The sequence below is a fragment of the Carassius auratus genome, chromosome 48, assembly GCF_003368295.1.
Source record: "Carassius auratus strain Wakin chromosome 48, ASM336829v1, whole genome shotgun sequence".
Lineage (NCBI taxonomy): Eukaryota > Metazoa > Chordata > Actinopteri > Cypriniformes > Cyprinidae > Carassius > Carassius auratus.
The window spans coordinates 3,378,942-3,399,227 of NC_039290.1; the positions used below are offsets into that span (position 1 = coordinate 3,378,942).

General features: G+C 37.4%; 1 protein-coding gene across 8 annotated transcripts in view; it reads right to left on the reverse strand.

Moving 5' to 3' along the window:
• Positions 1-566: 566 nt before the first annotated feature.
• Positions 567-20,286, reverse strand: part of LOC113065537 (kinesin-like protein KIF1B) — a 63,493-nt gene continuing 43,773 nt past the window's right edge. For 6 of the 8 annotated variants that reach the window (XM_026236854.1, XM_026236851.1, XM_026236853.1 and 3 more), the window contains 23 exons: positions 19,689-19,940; positions 17,925-18,043; positions 17,745-17,830; positions 17,453-17,582; positions 16,709-16,853; positions 16,474-16,564; positions 16,163-16,281; positions 15,628-15,683; positions 11,655-11,763; positions 11,477-11,543; positions 10,943-11,027; positions 10,690-10,795; positions 8,998-9,112; positions 8,778-8,911; positions 8,252-8,313; positions 7,364-7,509; positions 7,009-7,251; positions 5,700-5,771; positions 5,487-5,587; positions 5,246-5,398; positions 4,863-5,055; positions 4,655-4,773; positions 567-3,442 (listed from right to left, as the gene is read on the reverse strand). In XM_026236854.1, the coding sequence (XP_026092639.1) occupies positions 3,400-3,442; positions 4,655-4,773; positions 4,863-5,055; positions 5,246-5,398; positions 5,487-5,587; positions 5,700-5,771; positions 7,009-7,251; positions 7,364-7,509; positions 8,252-8,313; positions 8,778-8,911; positions 8,998-9,112; positions 10,690-10,795; positions 10,943-11,027; positions 11,477-11,543; positions 11,655-11,763; positions 15,628-15,683; positions 16,163-16,281; positions 16,474-16,564; positions 16,709-16,853; positions 17,453-17,582; positions 17,745-17,830; positions 17,925-18,043; positions 19,689-19,940 (2,746 nt within the window). In that variant the 3' untranslated portion in view covers positions 567-3,399. The remainder of the gene's footprint in view (positions 3,443-4,654; positions 4,774-4,862; positions 5,056-5,245; positions 5,399-5,486; positions 5,588-5,699; positions 5,772-7,008; positions 7,252-7,363; positions 7,510-8,251; positions 8,314-8,777; positions 8,912-8,997; positions 9,113-10,689; positions 10,796-10,942; positions 11,028-11,476; positions 11,544-11,654; positions 11,764-15,627; positions 15,684-16,162; positions 16,282-16,473; positions 16,565-16,708; positions 16,854-17,452; positions 17,583-17,744; positions 17,831-17,924; positions 18,044-19,688; positions 19,941-20,286) is intronic. The other 2 variants (XM_026236856.1, XM_026236855.1) reach the window with 1 other exon arrangement.

Sequence of the window (20,286 nt, forward strand, 5' to 3'; positions counted from 1 at the left end):
ACTATTATAACAATTAATTATGTATAATTACAAGTAACCCTAAAATCAAACCCTAACCATATAATTACACTGTAACAAGGACTTCTTAAAATAAAATGTAACAACATAATATTGTACAAATTTTTGCAAATTATTTTATAGCATACTATTTTTATAACAAATGTGGTATTTTATGTAATCAATTCAGTGGATAGTATTTGTTAGATGCTTTGGTCAAGAGGTTAAAACATTTAATAAAATCAACAGTTATCTTTTTATATATTTATTTAAAAAACAAATAAATACAAAATAAACAAGATAGCTTTGCTGTGCTTTAAGACAAAGTAGCCAAATACCATGAAAAAATATAACAAATAATAATAATAATAATTACATTTTTCACAATTACCAACCATATCAATTCAGGAAGTCAAATAATGCATTATCATATGAGATATAACTGGCACAATGTTACTTGAACTAAACAGCCTTTGAAAGAAAATAACCAGCTGTAATGCAGATATAGGTGCAACTTAAATGTATAATGCAAAGTGTTGTGTAAAATGAAAGAAAGAGACAAAATGAGATCCATTCTTCATCTAATGCACTGGCTGTAATTTTATTTTTTACCTCATTCACTAAACAGGTCAATGGTGCAAGATTACCATACACAGAATTAAGATATATGCATTACACATCTAGGCTATACAGCGAATGGATTATAATTATTACAAATACAGAAGACATATTTACATTTTAATCCAAGTTCCATACAACATGAAATATTTACAAAAGTATGAAAATGAAGCCAATCTGACAAAAAAAATGTACAATGTTAAAGCCATGGCTGATCTGCTTTCTGTTGTTTCATCACAATGAGAGGGAATGATGGGGTGATACAGCGATGCCAGGGTTGCTTCAAAGGCAGCGTGGGGGAAAAAAATGCATGAGTGAGCACAAAAAACAAAGAGGTTACTGTGTCAGGAAAAGCAAAAAGTTATATTCTAGAAAATATATTCCCTGATGTTAGAAATAAAAATGAACACGCCTCATCATAACTCTGCCCTCCATAGACTAAATGTGAAAAGTGCCCATTGTTATTAAGATATTCTTTTTCTTCTTTCATCAGATAATTCCTGCATTTTTAGTGAAACGCAAGGTACATTCAAAGTCCACTTCAATGAGAAAAACACCACAACCTAAAACCTTTTTGAGGAAACAACAAAAACATTGTTCAAGCTTTATTTGTTCTGTTGTTAGTTGTATAAACACATGTGCAAAGAGCTGCAAACTAATATATACATTGCAAAACAATAAATACAGTTAATGAAATTCATTATGAATAGTCACACACAGTCAACCAAGCCACTCAACAAAGATGGTAAAAAAAAAAAAAAAGATGCCAAAAACCTTTGCTCTGGCAAAAAATTCTAACATTAACTTACACTTAAACCTTCAGTGCTCATTACGCACTCTATGTGCCGGATCTGAATATTCAATGTGAACATTTTCACAGATGCCATAACAATCAAACGGCTCAGATGAAGCCTAAAGGCTGGCTGACCAAAGGACTTGACTTTCCGAGCCATTTTCATGTGTTTGTTGTGAAAGTGCACTAAAGTTCTTTGATAAGAGAAGATGCATTCTATGATGAGCAGCAAGAATATTGACTTCATTAGGATTGACAGTGCTCAGTCTGACAGTGTGATAATTCCTGCTGGTTGTCTGGCCAGAGGACTGTTAAATGCTCAACCAAATGGCCGAAACATCACCATCACACCGAATCACTGCTAACTTCAGCACGCGTGTCTAGACTGCATGTCTTCAAATGCACAGAGCAAAGATTTTCAAAACAAAACCATAAAAAAGCAGAACATTACCATCCCTTTTTCCTCACTGCAACTGCAGTGAACTGCATAAATGGCCCGATTTCTACTGACGGTGATCAAACTGTTTTAGTGGCCAAACCTGGTCGTTTAAATAAGTGAGGAACAGCTGAATAAAAAGGAGAAAAGTGCCCTTCTTGCCTTCCGTTGTCTAATGTAAAACACTGATCAATGTTAATAAAAAATAAGTTAAGATAATCGCTAGAGATACATGATAAATGTTCAATAATATTAAAAAGTGATCCTGCCCATTCTAAAGGGGAACAAAGGCTGGTTTAAATGATCCTGCCGACTTTAGATTTTTTCCCGAACAGCAGAAATAAACCACACCAATAATTCAATCCTTCACTTCGTAACTGTAACTAATCGCAATCAGTATCTCCCCCTCAACCGTCTGGTCTTCAGAAGAGGCCACAGCATCAGATCTTTCTCGCCAAAAAAAACCCCGAAAATGGTGTTTCAGGAATACAGTAACAAGGACAGAAACCCATAATGCATCATGTCTCGTCATGAGTAGCGTTAAGCACAGTAATCCTGAACGTTATGTACAAATGGATTCATTCGGTCAGTTGTTCTGTGTCAAGGTAATTCTTTTGCACCATTTTTTTTTTAATCTAATCTACGGAGGAAATCATTTAAATCGAGCCGAATACTCCTGTAGGCTACCGAAAGATCGATATGTGAGGGATCATCACCATCATTTTCTTTCCTTGGTATTATTATATGTCTTATGATTACATACTGTACTTTGCTAATGGTGTGTTTATGACCTTGATATGTGGAATTAATTGCGACAGGCTGTGCGAGTAAACGGCTGTATGTACATGATCAACGCCCAACTATCAAGGCTTGGTTTGATTCAGCAAATCCACTAAGCCAATACTGCGATAACATTCGGTTCAAAGGTCAATTTCTGTCTTGTTTAGAAAATGAAGCATATTCAGTGCTTTGGTCCATTTAAAAATCTTCTTTTTAGCAATATCTAGAGCAAAGCTATTTTTTTTCTGTATATCTTCTTTTAGAGAAAGTTGATTTTGTGGAATATATTATAATATTATATATATATATTTTTATTAATATATTTATTCATTTACTCAATGCATTAGGGGTTTTATAGCAAACCAACTTTCTCCTGAGGGTAAGATGTTCCTGGCAGACAACACCGTAAGATTGATGACGTTTCCAGACGAGAGTACGTCGAGAGAAAGCAGAACCCGCTCTGAAGATTCGTGCACACACAAACAGACTATTACAACATGCTACTTGAAGGAGGTTCAGTTATGACAATGAACAAAACTGAAGACAGAATAAATCCAATCAATAACACAATAGAGAGGGGAGGGAGGGAGGGAGGGAGGGAGAGCGGTGTTTGGGAACTGAAAGTTCAATTGCTGGAGAGGAGAAGAGAGCCACAGGTCTACATACAAGAGAAACCGTCAAGAACCACAAAGATTTAGAAGTGTTAACACATTTGGTACGTTGTAAAGGTAGACGAAGAGAAATGAGCACTATCTCCGTGCGTGTGTACACTCGTTCAGTTCTTCATCAGACTGGACCGTCTCCTCGCCAGCTTTGACCTGAAGAAAACACAGAAAGAGGTGAGCAGAGAAAATTTGGAGGGGAAAAGAAAGACAGACAGACAGACACACACACACACACACACACCCTAAAATGTATTTGGATACTTGAGAAACAAAGTCTGACTATGACTGTTAGAAACAAAACATGGCATCTGTTAACAACAATAGAATTTTTCTTAATATATATATTTATATGTAATAATTTTTTTCAATTGTGGTTATTATTACAGTAATACAAACTTAAAAAAAAAATGTAATGATTATTTGATTATTTTATATAGCTAACTATTTGTTTGTGACATTTCTTTAAAATAAATCCCTATAAAAATATTTATATAAATTAAGTAATAACATAATTTATGTGTGTATTTGTGTAATTTCAGTATCAATGAGATGCACAAGAATTTTAATTCATATTTTGATTTATTTCATTTAGTTTTTTTAATCATTTTTATTAGCCATTTTATAGTTTTTATATTTATATTATTTCTTTATTTTGAAGTGCACCAAGTTAAAATAAATGGAAATGAGAACTGTTGCTTTGGCAACTAGCTAAAATAATATAAGCTGTTTTTATATTTTCAGTTTGTTTTATTTCAAGAAACATTTTTATGGTTTTAGTTTTACTTGTAATAACTCTAGTGTGCTTATAAATTATAAGGTTCAGCATTTGTTTGTGCCAAATTCCTTTAAAATAAATCCCACTTAGTTTGATATTTTATTACACAATGCAATGCCATTTCTTTTAGGGACATTGAATGTTTGCCAGAAAGAAAAACTACTTCAGAGAGGTGGTCAGTTTGGTCTAGACTAGGTTAATTCTAGGTACCGTATTTTCCAGACCATAAGTCGCACTTTTTTTCATAGTTTGGCTGGTCCTGCGACTTAAAGTCAGGTGCGACTTATTTATAAAAATTAATTTGAAATGAACCAAGAGAAAACATTACCGTCTCCAGCCGCCAGAGGGCGCTCTATGCTGCTCACTGCTCCTGTAGTCTACACTGAAAACATAGAGCACCCTCTGGCGGCTGTAGACGGTAATGTTTTCTCTTGGTTCTTGGTTCTAAATAAATGCGACTTATAGTCCAGCGCGACTTATATATGTTTTTTTCCTCGTCTTGAAGTATTTTTGGACTGATGCGACTTATACTTAGGTGCGACTTATAGTCAAAAATATACGGTTATCAGCCAAAATGTCGGGCTGTGTACCTTATTGTTCCTGCTAGCAGTGGGTTGAAGGCGTACAGCCAGTCGTTCATGTCTTTGTCATTGTTGGCCTGGAGGAGGATCCCTCTGTGCTTGGTGCACACAGCGAATGTATTAGGTGTCTGCAAGCCATCAAACAGCAAAAATCAGGCATTTGGGTGACAATTTACAGGGAAAATAGTTGATTTCCACATAGCTGGCGAGGCTTTACCTTGAGCATGGCCTGCTGGTCCTCACTGTATTCCACCTGGGCAGTGGATAAATTCAGCACTCCCCTCTCTACTGGGTCCTTGTCATTGTTGTAGATGAACACGTATGGCCTTCGAACCACCACAAAGTGCTTCACCCAGGAGTTGGAACGGGGCTCCATGAAACTGAGGAATCCCTTCTTTGATACCACAGACCTGAGTGAACACAAGAGGAGATCTCAGACCAGCATGTTACTGTACAATACCAACATCTCTGCTAGCCATTTTGAGGAAACTGCAACACGAGAAAGCTAAACTGAACGATTTCAGTGTTCAAATTCATCTCGATTTTTGTGAGAATTGAATAAACTAAACTAGATTTTGTCAGCTGTATCAAAACTCTCACCCAGGTCTCATTTCCTCAATATCAGGCACAAGGTTGAGGAACTCGTGTTTGCCGGCGCGGGCCAGGTAGGACGTTTCCAGAATGGGCACCATGGGGAAGTTCTCATAGTCTGAGGATGAGGGGCTGGTGGCACGAGAGTTAGCTTCAGGGGTCCTGGAGAAGACAGATGTTTACAGGATACTTCACTTTTAGAATACTGTATTTTGAGCTTATCATGTGTGCTTTTACATCAGAACCGTACCGAGAGTCTGACAAAGAGGGACAGGTGGAGGAGGGTGTGAGTGTAGCACTGCTGAAACTGGTCACGGATGGGTCACGGCCCATAGGAGAGATATCCGATAACTGAAAGAGACAAAAAAAACAAAAAAAAACAGGTTTTATTTGATTTCATTAAAGCGGCTATGTTCCAATTCATACAAAACGGGTTGTTTTTCATTGTTCAGGTCCAGGTTACCTTGCAGTCGCTGATGCTGTTGCACATCTGGTTGTATTCACTGTTAAAAGTGTGTGTCAGGAGCTGGAGGCACTGCAAAGAATTAACATTGACATAAACATACATCCCTTCTAATAGACATCCATTATACGAGTCCACCAAAAAGTATGGGTTCAAATATTATTTCTGTTTTAAAGAAATTACAGCTTTTATTTAGCATTAAATTGATCAAAAGTGTCATATTGTTACAAAATGTTTGTCAAAAAAAGCTGTTCTTTTGAACTGAATAAATAAAAAATGAATAAAATTGTAATCACAGTTACAAAAATATAAAGAACCTAGGGAAGGGCGATATATCGCATGCGATTGTCACGCGCATTTCGTCAGTAAAGCCAGCTCTCTTATTAGTGGTAATTCGCCATCACCTACTTTCAAATAGAGCGGCATTTAATAGACAGATCCGTAGATCACTGACAAGCTACGCAATATCGCATTCATTATCGAAGGCGATTCATCTGTGATAATGAACGCGACATTGCGTAGCTTGTCAGTGAACCGGCTTTACTGACGAAATGCGCGTGACAATCGCATGCGATATATCGCCAATCCCTAAAAGAACCACAACTAGGAGTGCGCGATCTGACAGACTATACAGACAATCGTCTAGTGTATTACAGACTCTACAGACTTTGATTCCATCCAGTCGGAGGAGATCAAACATGTTTTATATTTTAAAACACATCCTGTTTTCATTCGTCACGTGTCTCCCTCTCGCATTTCCGTGTGAGTTTGTTGCGATTGGAACAACTTTAAAGTCTGGTTGTGTGTGATCCTCAGTCGTTTATAGGGTATGATAGCCAGTTTTTGTTCTGTGACTATTACAATGTCTGTAAGTGTATGATGCCCAGTGTTTTAAAATCTGTTCATATTTTAAAAGTTGTGTGGTGTATTCCAGCCTTAAGCTATGCTCACTTCAATTTAGAAAGTCAGAATTTCCAACTTTTTACTTTGAAAAGTGCAACAGAAAGACAACTGAGTCAGACTTTCAACTTAGAAATGTGACTTTCAAGAAATGCAGTTAAATTATGTCACAAACATGGCGGCACCCAGGCAGATGTACACAGGTAATGAGAAAGATTTATTTGTAAGGAGATAAAATGCATTGATGGATTCCAAGGGAGCATGTAAGCAGATAAAATGCACCTTAATGGCATGGATTTAAATTCAAATGCTTATACACTATAAGCTTTTAAACAAGACAAATCATAAATTTCTCATCTGCCTATAAATGGAATGCAGTACAATTTCAAGTACTTGTACAGTCTCTTACCTTAGTGGCCAGCTCCTTCTCGCGGTCCACCAAGCTCTCGATGTCTGTGGAGTCGTATCCGCTGCTCTCACTGGGTGTGATGGCGCTCTCAAAGGTGGTGGAGGAGATCTGGGAGGAGATGCTGGTGGAGGTGCTGAGGGTGCCGCTGCTCAGACTGGGAGACAGAAAGTCACTCAGGCATTTAGGAGGAGACGTCTCTCCCAGTTTCTCACGGAGCAGCAGCAGGTGACGCGTCTTCTCCACCTGACAAGGATAGAGAAGGACATCAGGTCTGGAGATCACCACTGCCTGTCAGATATTGTTACACAAAGAGTGTGGCACTGCTCAGTCATGATCTTTTGTCTGTTGTCCTCACCTCATGCAACTGCTCGAGTTTCTCCAGCTCCCACTGGTGCTCCAGGATCAGACTGTCTCCTCTGGGTCTCCAGCCGGCCAGGTTCTCCTCTCCACGCACATACGCCACAGATGTATCCAGAACCTTCCGTCTCCGTCGCTGCATACCTGAAAATGAACAATGACACTGATTCAATATAGCAGGCCCAATATATCAATATGCAAAATCACTAACATGACACAGGCTAAAGTGGAAAAAAAAATCATAATTCTTTGAAAGTTAGGGTTCTAGGGGTTAGGAATAGAAATCATAACCTTCGAAACTTGTTTATATTTAGTTTTATTTCCAACTATATATATATATATATATATATATATATATATATATATATATATATATATATATATATATATATATATATATATATATATATATATATTATTTTTAAATAATTTACACAATTATTTAAAAAATTGTGGTTGGTAATCTTCTAAAGGAATTTATTTTATCCAAATAAAGTAAAACTAATATTACCATTTTTAAATCACTGTTTTCTATTCACATTTTAAAATATAATTCATAATAGTCTTTAGTGTCATATGATCCTTCAGAAATCAATAATATGCTAATTTGCTACTAAAAAAAAAAATTCTTATTATAAATCATCAATGTTGAAAACAGCTGCTTAATATTTTTGTGTGTACATTGATACATTTTTAACCAAGCCTTTGGTGAATATAAAGTTTAAAAGAACAGCATTTATTTAAAACTGACAACTTTTGTAACATTATAAAAATCTTTCCTGTCACTTTTGATCAATTTAATGCATCCTTGCTAAATAAAAATAAAAACACATTAAAAAAACAACTCAAATTGAACAAACCATTAGTATTTATAGGAAAATCTTACCTGGGCTTCCTGTGTCAGCTATTTTGCACAAGCTAAGCTCATAGATTCCAGTCACTTTATTACTGTAACAGAAACATCAGAAAACAGTGTTAGCAAAGGCTCTATAAAGTAAAATAAAATAAAAATCTGAAGACACAGTTTGTAGTGACAGTTGATGCATAAGATATCCATTACATTTTCTTTGATAAATATAAATTTCATCTTAAAATGTATATGAATCTGTAATAGAGTATGTCCTGCGACTAGTCGCCATTTCGTTTCACCATTTTTAATATGTTGCCTTCACCAATTCATTTTAAATAGTCCTACAATATAAGAAATTAATTTAACAGCATAAATATTCCATTTAGTCTTTGGCCTAATATGAGGCCAAATTTGACAAGACTTCCTAAAATGCTATTTAAAATAGTTTTCAATGAAGTATAACACAGGATATGTCCTTAAAGTATTTTAACCTTCAGAAACATTTGACCTTTCTGGTTGTAAAAGAGATAAAATATGCCTTTTTATAGTTTGATTGTTTTACCAGTCAGGGGTTTTGGAGTAGCCACTGCCGAACAGGTTCCTCAGCGAGCGAGGAGGAGAGATCTTAGCATCTCTGGAGTAGAAGACCATGCAGATGTCCTTGGTAATGATGGCAGGCTGGATGCAGTGATCAAGCTGCAGGGGAGTGGTTGACACGTATGTTAATACTCTAGAACCGCTTTCTAAAGAACTAGTCGAAAACTAAAAGAGTTGAGGCTGACCTCCAGATAGGCTGACAGGGTCATGTAAATCTTCTCTCCGTAGGGAGTGACACGGTTCAGTAAGAGAGAGTTGTGCAGGGAGCTGTCCCACACAGCCTCGAACCGGTAGAACGTCCTGAACAGGAAGAAATACTTTAGAAACCATATGAATCATGTTTTATATATTTACTGGTGCTCTAGTGTTAAATTGTGCCGTATACTATTGTTTGAGTGTGGACGTGCATAAAGACAACATGAAATGACATTCACAACCCATTTTACTTCTGTAACAAGGCATTTCTGAGAGAAACCGAATATATAACGATAAGAAATATAGGGTTATTTAGCATTTATTTAACATCCCGTATTTATCATTCACCAATTAAGCTTTCACAGCAAAACCAAAAATATTAATTAAGTAAATAGGTTTAATTTGGATTTCATGCTGACTTTAAACTGCAGATGGCAGTGAATATCTAGAAGCATCAGGCTACCACGTTAGTTCAACTTTCAGCTAACAGATGGTGCTAATGGAAAGGCAATCTCCTCGAACACTGAAACACATGAGGTGTAATGCCAGCTGCATCACGCGCGGTTCAGACATCTCTGTGCCTAAATAGTTTGTTGATGTGCTCGAGTCACATAGCAATGAACACAACACAAGAGTGTTGTCAGGTGCTACATTATTAGTGATCTGCTGTGAGCGTGTGTGTGTGTGTGTGACTCAGGACTACAGCACAGTGATGACTATAAGCAAAAGGCACACGGTTTACATGAACAGACACCGAGACAGAGACACCGAGAGAGACTGGTGCAGGTGACTCATCCTCAAATATCCTTGCATCTCTTTCTCCACTCACTCACCTCCCTCTCTTGTTCTCATTTCACTGTTTAAATGGCACATAGATGCACAAAGGCTTTCCTGCATCTGTATCTAGACTCATCAATTCAGATGTCAGCTGCTAATAAGCCAAATTTAGTAATACAGTGAATGCAATTTTGATCATTGGGGGGGGGGAATTATATTTTCCAAATCCACCTGTAATACTTCACCTTAACTCTTACTATCGTGTTGAATGAGTTCAGAGAGAAGCAGAAAAACAATGACACGGATACATCATTTTGCTACGGCTACCTACAGATCACAAATGTCTCATAAAGCACTTTAATGGTAAAAAATGCTTTATGAGGTGGTTTAAATACCTAGCAATATCGCTATCAATACAAAGGCTGAGCAAAACCAAGAGTCCAACCGCAGCAGGAAAAAGGACGAGAACAAAAGGGGAGACAAAACAAGCAGAAACAGTCAGGCAACAGAAATATTTACAAATCAAAAGACAAAAAGCAGCATTGGGATTAAATAAGCAAAGGAAATAAATGAAAAAAAGCTAACTGGCATCATTAAAAAAACACAACAAGCTAATTTTCATATTTAGTAGAGCTGTATGGGGCACTATGCACGTTGATTAAATCGTTGTTTCTCGTTTGTTCCACTAGATGGCGCTCTAGATGCTCCCTGCAGGATTTTCCCTCTCACTGAAGGCAACAGTGACTCATATTCAACATCCTCTCCTGAATTCGAAGCAGTTGGGTATATGGATTTGCATTAGGTGAGTAGAGCATTTGCAGACCTTTCATGCCGTTTAGAAACAGACAACCTTCCAATGACTGCACGGATCAATCCAACCAATGTGGCGAGCGAACACAGCATACCTGCTGGAGTTGTGAGAAGATTTCAAGTTTTTAGCTGAGATGATGTTGAGAGACAGGACTGCGTCTGCAGCCGAATCATCCACTTCCGGCTTATTCCGGATTCGACCTACAACAGACAACAATCGATGTTAGTTAGATGGCTGTAGCCTTTGTAATACACTTTATAAAATGGATATTTAAGGTCCTAGCTTCAGATTGGTCAATATAGCAATCCAGCTTCCATTTAGGATTTTAGGACAAAATCTGTACTGACCAACCACCAGCTCTCGGACATCTTTCCAATGCAGCTCACTGCCCTTCTCGTGGATCAGAGTGACTGTTATTCTACGCTGAATGCCCTGAAAACACACATCAGCACAGGTTACTAAAAGCAATCTCAATTTGAATCATTTATACGTCCTTGACTTAGGACAGCGAACATGATCTTTAAGCTAAACTACAGCTTAACAGACTGCAACTGCAGAGAGAACTCCATATTAATAGAACGGAGACAGAACAACATGATGTATGAGACCAAAGTGCATTGCAATGCACAGATCTATGAAACTTTAATGCAATGATAACAGAATTTAATATTCAGATATAACCACTATAATGCTATTCAACATATCATGCATTCACTTTTTACAAATGCCTAAAATTTCCTGGTCAACTGTTTTTACAGTTTTTTGATGTTTCCAGTACATCGCATTTCTATACTCAGCATATTTTTACAATTATAATAAGATAATGTTAGTAAAATAATTGTAGCCATATCAATATTTATACTCTTATTAAGATTAAATACCTGGTGCAAAAGGTATGTGCCATGACAGGGAAGACCTCCTGAGTGATCTACTACAGCTGGAATATAACTACGATAGACAACACACAATTAATATAAATCACAAACACATTCTATAGCAACATATTTATATATATAAAAATACTGGGCCTGCATGTAGATAGAAATATGGTTGACTTACTCTCCAGTGGGCTCCAGTTCACTGATCTCGAACCAGGCCAGCAGGTCATACTTGCTCACACACTGACCCAGGTTAGACTTGGTGATGGTGTTCAGTTTGGTGGCTGGCACTGCAAGGAAAACAGAATGTTAACAGGGCGGGAATATGATGCACAGTATGACCGCTTAATTTAAAATAAGCCTAATTTCCTTACTAAAAAGGCTTGGTTCTATTAATCCATAAAAACATGACAGATAAGCAATATGAGCTCGAGTCAGGTAATGTGAGGAAACACAAAGCATCAGGTTTAAGGACGGTCATTATGTAGGCTCTGGAAAATCAGCCACAAGGAATTCTACCCTACATGGGGAAAATCAATACAGCCTGATTTTCTCCTAAAACTGCAGCTGAAGGGCGGCCCTCCATTTCCTGCAGCCGTCTGCTGTATTTCTACAGTACGATGAGGTGGGAGACAGTGAAGCTGGGGGAACGCTGCAAGAAACCTTTCGCTCAGAGACGGAAGAAAACACTCGTGGAACTTGTGTCAAAAAAAATAAGCTTCATGAAGGAAGCTAGAAAGAACATATGGAAAACACCTAACGTGATTTAATTAGCAGTGCACTTTCAAAGTATCACAAAAGGAAACACCAAGCAGCTGTCGTAGCGTTCTAGATCAACCAGGGAGGGAAAATAAGGGAGAGTGACACTTCAAAACACAGCAACTCAAGGAAAAGCCTTTATAGCTTCTAGATCTTCAGGATCAGGAATATCTAAATTTCAAAGAACGTCCACTGGGATTCTGTCACACTAGTCACAGTACATTAAAGAACAGCACAGCACAGAGCCAATCACTATCCAGCTTAACTACTCGGCGCATTAGAGGCTCTGCACCAACCGTCATGTTTGGGCACTCTGAGAACGGGGCTGTTGGGTACAGGGAGAAAGGGGAAGTGGGACAGCTCATCTGCCCCTTCCTCCAAGCTGGCCACGGCCGTGGAGGCCAGTGCGTTGGCGTGCTCTGAGAGCGTGTCCAACACCTGGCCGTGCATGTACCCGGTCATCAGGTACCGGATCAGCTCGATCTTACGTGTGTGGTCTGGGTGGGTCACACCAGGTTGCGTGTGAGGACGAGGATTGAAATGAAAAAGAGAAAGATGGAGGTAAATGGAAAGATGAAGTATGCAGTTGCCCCCAAAACTATTTGTGCGCTTAAAAAATGTATGAATGTCTCTGCATTATAACAATGTTATATATATCAAAGTGCCATTTATTTTGAAGATAAAATATAAAATATGAACTACCGTTTAACGACTTCGGGTTAGTATGATTTTTTTTCTATATGAAAGAAATTATTATTTTTAATTTAATATTAATATGATTAAAAGAGACAGTTAATTTTATATATATATTAGTGCTGTCAATCGATTAAAAAAAATTAACTAATTAATCGCACAATTTTTTAAAATTAATCGCGATTAATCGCAATTAAAAGACTGAAACTTTTTGGATATGTAAATGTAAAATGTAAATAATTAATGTAAACTCAAGACAAAGAAACTATTTAAATTCAAAATATGATTGTTTATTGGAACTTGTAACACAGATTTTCTCATGTAAACAACATACCTGCAATAAACCATCAATATCCTCCAAATTAACTGTTGGCTTGAAAGCCATATTTATTACAGAAATAAAAACACAGGCATGTAAGTACCATGTGAATTTCAAAACAATCAATGCCAATAAAAAACAAAAATGATTTCCATGTTGAATTCTAAGTGGACTGAAAAAAAATTCCAAAGTATAGTCATTGCCAGTGCTTTAAGTGGGCCAGTACACACAGGTACTCAGTACCGCCACTTCCAAATATAGCTCTTGAGCATACCGCCACCTCTCCATGCGCCCAGAACGTGCTTGTAGCGTACCGGTACGCTCATTTGGACATCTGTTTTAATAGAGGTTTTAATCTTTTACCTGCACTGCCGATTTTCAGAGCGCCCTTCACAATGCAAGCTTCCTAATTCATCCCACCCAGAGCAGAAACTACATTACCCATTCACCCTTAAGTTATACAAGTGAATAGCGCATGTGTCGCTTTTCCCACTGTTAAGTGTCAACAACTCAACGTGGCCGGAGAAGGTGTGTGAAACTCGTTGTGAGTTATACTAAAGCAAAATCTTGAGTATTTATTGTCTGATAAACATTAAAAACTGTCTGCGGAGGTTGAGTCGATCCCCCGCTGGCTGTTCATTGGCTGCAGCATCTTTTTTCTAAGTTCTAAAAAAATACCGTAGACGGCAAGGCACAAATTTAGATATTCATCTAATTAATCTATAGCCTATGCACAAAGACAATTCGATCTTTTTGTCCCCTTTTTGTTTTAAAGCTTGATGAAGAGAGAGAGCGCAAGTTGCTGCAGCTGAGGAGGACAGTGATGCACGCGCACAGGAGTGATTGACAGTTCGCGGCACTGTGTACAAAAAATACTACGCTACACAATTATTTCGTTATTTTCATTTAAGCTTATTAACGTTAGCGTTACAGAAAGGTCTGATTTACGCACTGTTACAGTCATTGTTTTTTTTTTTTTTTTTTTTTAAACAATGACATTTGAGTTCATGATTTTAATGTTTCTTGTGACAGACTAAATGAAGAGTAATGTTTCTTGTGGCAGACTGAAGAGTAATCCGGCAGAGTTTTATACTGAAACTTTCCGTCTAAAAGTCCTTCCTTGGTCTTATCCATATTTCTTTGCACGTTGAACACACATAGGCCACAACTGGAAATAAAAAAAACTGCAACTGCGTTAATTGCGTTATTTTTTTTTAACGCGTTAAATATTTCAAATTAATCGAATGCGTTAACGCGCTAATTTTGACAGCACTAATATATATATATATATATATATATATATATATATATATATATATATATATATATATATATATATATATATATATATATATATATACATATACATATATATATATATATATATACACATATATATATATATATATACACACACATATACACATATATACATATACTGTACCAACCCCAAAATTTTAAACATTAATGCTCTATACATAATAAAACATAACAAGTACATATGTACTATTAAAGCAAATAAATCATATTATATATTATTATATTTACATAAATATAGAAAGAAATTGTAAATATAATGTTCAAAATGCTAGTAAAATTTGAAACTTTCTCGATGTCAAATGCCAATTGGACTGATATTTTGTAATCTTTAACTATATAATTCATATCTTTTTAGGTGATTTAAGCGGCCAAAACTGTCCAAGTATTTTTTGGGCCACTGTATGAGAATATTATTATTATCATTTAAATTCCAGAGTGGCACTTGAAGACTCAAACCTCTTTTAACACTGCTCTCTGGATAAGATTTTATTCGACAGGTGTGAAGAGTTTTTAGTTTTACACTCCGCATCTACAATCTAGAAATCACAAAGAGCTCTACAGCTTTTCCAATTATCTCCAACTGAGCTGTAGCACCTCTAGATTCATATTGCGATATAAAAGACTGACAGCTCGGGGTGAAGATCAATATACCGTCAGGATTGATGACACTTCAAGGCTACAGCCTCGGTTTTGTTAAAAAAAAAACAACAACAGTCTGGACAGGAACGGCTGATAGCTGCGTCTCTCAGACTGACTTGTAGCATAAATGAGATTCGGAGCCTTTTTAGGAGGAGATAACCGTATCGAACGAAAGCGTTACAGATCACAGCATTGTGAACTGCGAGGTGGTTCCTTATTTAATGAATAATGTGATGAATTACAAGAATAATTAGAAAGGAGATAGAGGAGCATATAAGCTCCAGGCGAGGATTATGCAAGGAATCTGCTTTATTATTACTTGTGCAAATTTAAGACCCTTCAAGCTGACTTAATGAACATGTGATGTCTTTACGAAGACTAATGGAGATGTCATTTTTGAGTTCTATAGTAGTTGCCATCATACCTGGTTTAGACAAAGGCATAGGTGGGGGGCAGTACTTTCTGGAAGGCTGAGAAGGGCTACAAGAGAAGCAGAAAATTAATCAGACGTGTAAAAAATCTATACTAATATTAATCAATCTCTAATATGATGATTTAATCAATCCACCAAGGGCTTAGCCACATAGCCAGGATTATGAGAACATTTATTTCAATGCTATATTCATACTATGTTTTATTTCAACAATTAAGATACACTGTAGAACAACTATACAATATATCAGTTTCAGTTACTTATTTAAACACAAATCAAGCTCCATCAACATGTCCATCAACATTATCAAACTATAAAAGATCAAATGTTTCATCTTCATTTTTGTCAAGTGTAAAATTGTATAACATCGGTCACTGACAAATACCAGATTTGAATACTGGAGAAAAGTCACCTTTAATGTGGTTATGGCCCTGAAATGTAAATGGCCCTCAAAATATTGACTGATTTCAAGCTAAACATATGATTATGTTTATCAAATGTGTGATAGTGGACAGCGGGTTGTTACCTGACCACTTCCTGTCCATGGATGTGCAGTGGGTGCTGTTGGTAATGGCCAAACACTTCGAACACAACTGGCTTTGTCTTTATGTACTCAATAAAGGACTCGGTCACCTCCACTGAGATCTGAATGTGAAAACCAGATAAATAAATTGACAACACGTCAATGCCTATTTGCCTAACAATATGTAATAATGAGGCATAATTTTGCAACCGCAGCTAGCCTGATCAAACACTTAAACGAGAGTGACTCTGGATCGGCTATGTACCATAATGTTAAATTAAAAGCTTGTTTCTCTCACTGCTTTCAACACTTACATTCTGTACGTGGTAAAAGCCCAGCGGGGCACCTTTGCCTGTGTTCTTCAGGGGCTCTGTGCTGAACGCCTCATCGTGACGATGGAGGAAACTGTTGGCAGCATGAGACGGGATTACTGAGAGGAGCGTGACTGTGCGATTGCGTGATTTATGAGGAGGTGTGTGCGTGTGCTCTGTCTGAATAAAGACCAATGAGACAGGAAAGAAGGGCTGCCATAGAAACAGACTGACTCACTTGAATTGGCAGAAGATGTCTGCGTACTCGGGCGGGATGCTGCTCGCCTGCAGAACGGTGACGCGGAAAGTGAAGATACTGCCCACTTCCAGATGCTCTGCCAATCCCTCACCCAGTTTTGTGTCCACGTTTCCAAGCTTCAAGTCTTTCAGACACAAAACACATTCATTGATATTAAATGGATTCTCAGCGTGTGTAGAACCATCTAATGCTATAAAAATTCTTTATTATACAAAAAATGCACTCAATCTATATGAAATCATAGAGCTCTGCTAAATGCAGAAATGTTAATCTTGTTTTTCTTGGTCTGTCTATTTTTTTTCTACCGTGTGACATCATCTAATTCTATTTAAAAAAAAACCTATATAAATCATCTAAATCAAGCATTTTATTTTATATGACAATTTTATATAGAACCTAGTGCCGTTACATTTATTTTTATATTACGCTATTTATCAACAATATTAGAGGGGGTTTCTTGAAAAAAATGCAGGCAAACTAGAACAGGCTGATAGTTGTTTTTATATTATTTGATGATATTGTTTCCATGGTCTTCTTTTATGAACCTGCTAGAAGGATCAGTTTGGTCCCAAAGCTTTCGGGTTACTGAGGTGGTGCAAATCAATTGCTGCATAGCAAAACACAACAGCATGGTCTGGACGTGTAAGCATTTCTTTTCACTCGGACGGAGCGGTTTTGTTCAGAGCTCAGGGGCTGCCAGCCGGCCTGTGCATCTACACTCACCCATGTCATTTATTCGGTTCATCTCCTCTGAAGGGGTGAAGACCTCCGAACTCTGACCTTGACCTTCCACAATACGCAGCTCTTCCAAAGAGAGGCCAGAGCGGGTCATGACCACGGAGGAGAAATCACTCTGGATGGTGTACGAGAGAGGAGGAAATAAAAGAAGGAAATAAAGGCAGCAATCACAAAAATGCATCACAACAACTCAAACCTTGTAGAAACTAGTACAAATTGATTTTGTGATTGATAGATGGATGGATAGACAGATAGATAGATATAGAGGGGCTCATACCTTTTTAAAATACTCATTGTCAAAAGAAATTTTAGCGGTGCCCGACTGACGCACACCAGATCCATAATCAGGAGCCTCTTCATCGGCTACAAAAACACAAATACCAAAGAATAAGGACACTGTGCTTAATTAAATCTGAGCCAAGCCTTAATTAATTCATTAATATAGAGCAGCGCTCACCAGCGATGGCTTGGACCCCCACGCGCAGGAATCCTCGCACATCTCCCTTCTCTGTTACTATAGCGACACGGTGCACCAGAGGCACAGGATACAGAAGGTTACTCAGATACACGAAGGCTCTGGAGGAAAAAGAACGGCAATTATAGTACTGCCCTGAGAGCCATCGCCGCCTGACAGTCTCATGCACACACGGTCACAAAATGTATCATATGTAATAGTATGGAGAGATGTTTAAAAACAGCCTTTCACTGCAGGGCCACGAGTTCATCTCCATAACCCTGATCAACACCATCAGAGAATAATGGATATGATGTGTCAGACACTTTCACTGAGCTGACGCAAACAAAACATGGCACTAAATAACAAAAGACAGCAAACAAATTTGTCAACCTTGAAACTGAATGGCAAAAAAGAAGGGCAACTGAATAACTCATACATTATGTTGCAGACCATAGAAATATGGTTTGTTGCGAGAGAGATTGTATAAGAATATTTGATATTTTCAGAGGCTAGGGGGCACACATAGTCTGAATTTCAAGAGCTGTTTGCAGTCAGAGCTCCTCCTCTCCCCGTAGGCAGCCTCAAGGCTAAGATGGAGGAGAGCTATAACTGTAGCGCATCAGTGAGGTCACAATGACGCAGGTCCATTTACGCCTCTGCATCCATCCAGACTATGATTCCTCGCTCTTCCTCTCTCTTTCTCTCTCCTACAGCTGACTGACAAATAACAGCTCTTAAATACACCGAATGAAAATTCATATTAAAGGAAAAAAAGAACAAACAAAATTAAATAAAAAACATTAAACAAATGAACACAATTTAATATTTTAATATACAAGCACAATAAATGAATAAGTTAATGAAAATAAAAAAACTGGGGCTGTCAATCAAAGTTAATGTGTTAAGAGATGGGATTAATATAACATATTGTAACAATCACATAGCTTCATCATGATCAAGGTTTAAATTTGAATTCTATAAACTGATCTGAGCATTCGTTGTGTCTTAGACCCATTCATTCTCAATAGTCCCTTAGCAGGGAATTTAATTCTCAGTCAATGGAGGAATTCATTCTGTATGGGAGATTTCATTCTGTACGGGAGATTTATTTCTAAACCCAGACGGGATAATTAACAAAAGTCATTTGCATTCTTGTATGGTGAGATTTAATTACCATTGAGACGAAGTGCAATATCACCCATAACTAAAACACTGTAATTTATAAACATGTTAATGTGAACTCCAGCAGAGAACAAATGTGGCAGGCCAGTGGCTAAAACTCTGCCTATGTAAGATTAAGTGTTGAGAACATGGTTTTATTATTGAATTTTGTTATTACATTTGCATTTCTTTCTTTGTATTCGATTTCTTGCCTTAAAAGAAACTGAACGCTAACCATAACACATTTTAATCGATTGACAGCCCGATTAAAATAAATACAATGAATGAAACAAAACACAAATGCATACTAATGTTTAGAGTACTAATGTTAAACCAAACCAGACAGATGGAGGTTAAACGTAGGCTGTAGAGAACTGGAGGAGGAATCGGTTATACCCGTGTGACCCATTTCTTAGTTCAGATCTGATTTCACATTACTAGAAAATGTGTTCAGTTCATTTTAGTTTTGAATGTATCTATCTTTAAGACATTAACAGCTGCACACTGAGTCACAAAACTGTCTCCATTTCTCTTTGACATGCATTCGCTCTCTTTCCAGCCCTCATTTTTCAGGTTTCCCCCTGAGCAGTGGCCGCCACCAACCTGCCCACCAGGATGAACCATGGGGAACGGTCATAGAAGGGGTCCTGCCCATCACTGAAGATGTCAGAGCCTTCCTCGGTCCCAGCATCTGAGCTGGTGTCGTCCACGAAGGCCTCATCATCCATGAAGTCCTCCATCTCGCTCTGCCTTTCGTCGGCCAGCTCGGTGATCTCAGAATCGCTGGTGGAGAATGTGGGCGAGGGAGTGCGATCGGCCAGACGCTCGTTCACACAGCCGTGAAAAATAGGTGAGCTAAAAAAAGGTGCGTGGGTAGGATGCAGGCACAAGCAAGAGTTTACAGGATTATTTAAATTAGCCGCATTTAAGGGCCACGACTTCAGACATAAAATAGAAAACAATAAACATAGCAGGTACATAATACAGACAGTAATTAATTGCAATCTATTAAGGCAGTAAGTTTTTGCATTTAAAAAGACATCATAGAAACTGTTCTCATCTTGTTTATGGAAATAAAACATGAAAAAATAAAAATTCACAAAAAACTGGAGTGTATAATGTGAACAGAGGAACAAAAAAAATCTACACATGAAATGCATGTTTAAAATAATGACAAATGGATAAAAGACATTTACATGAA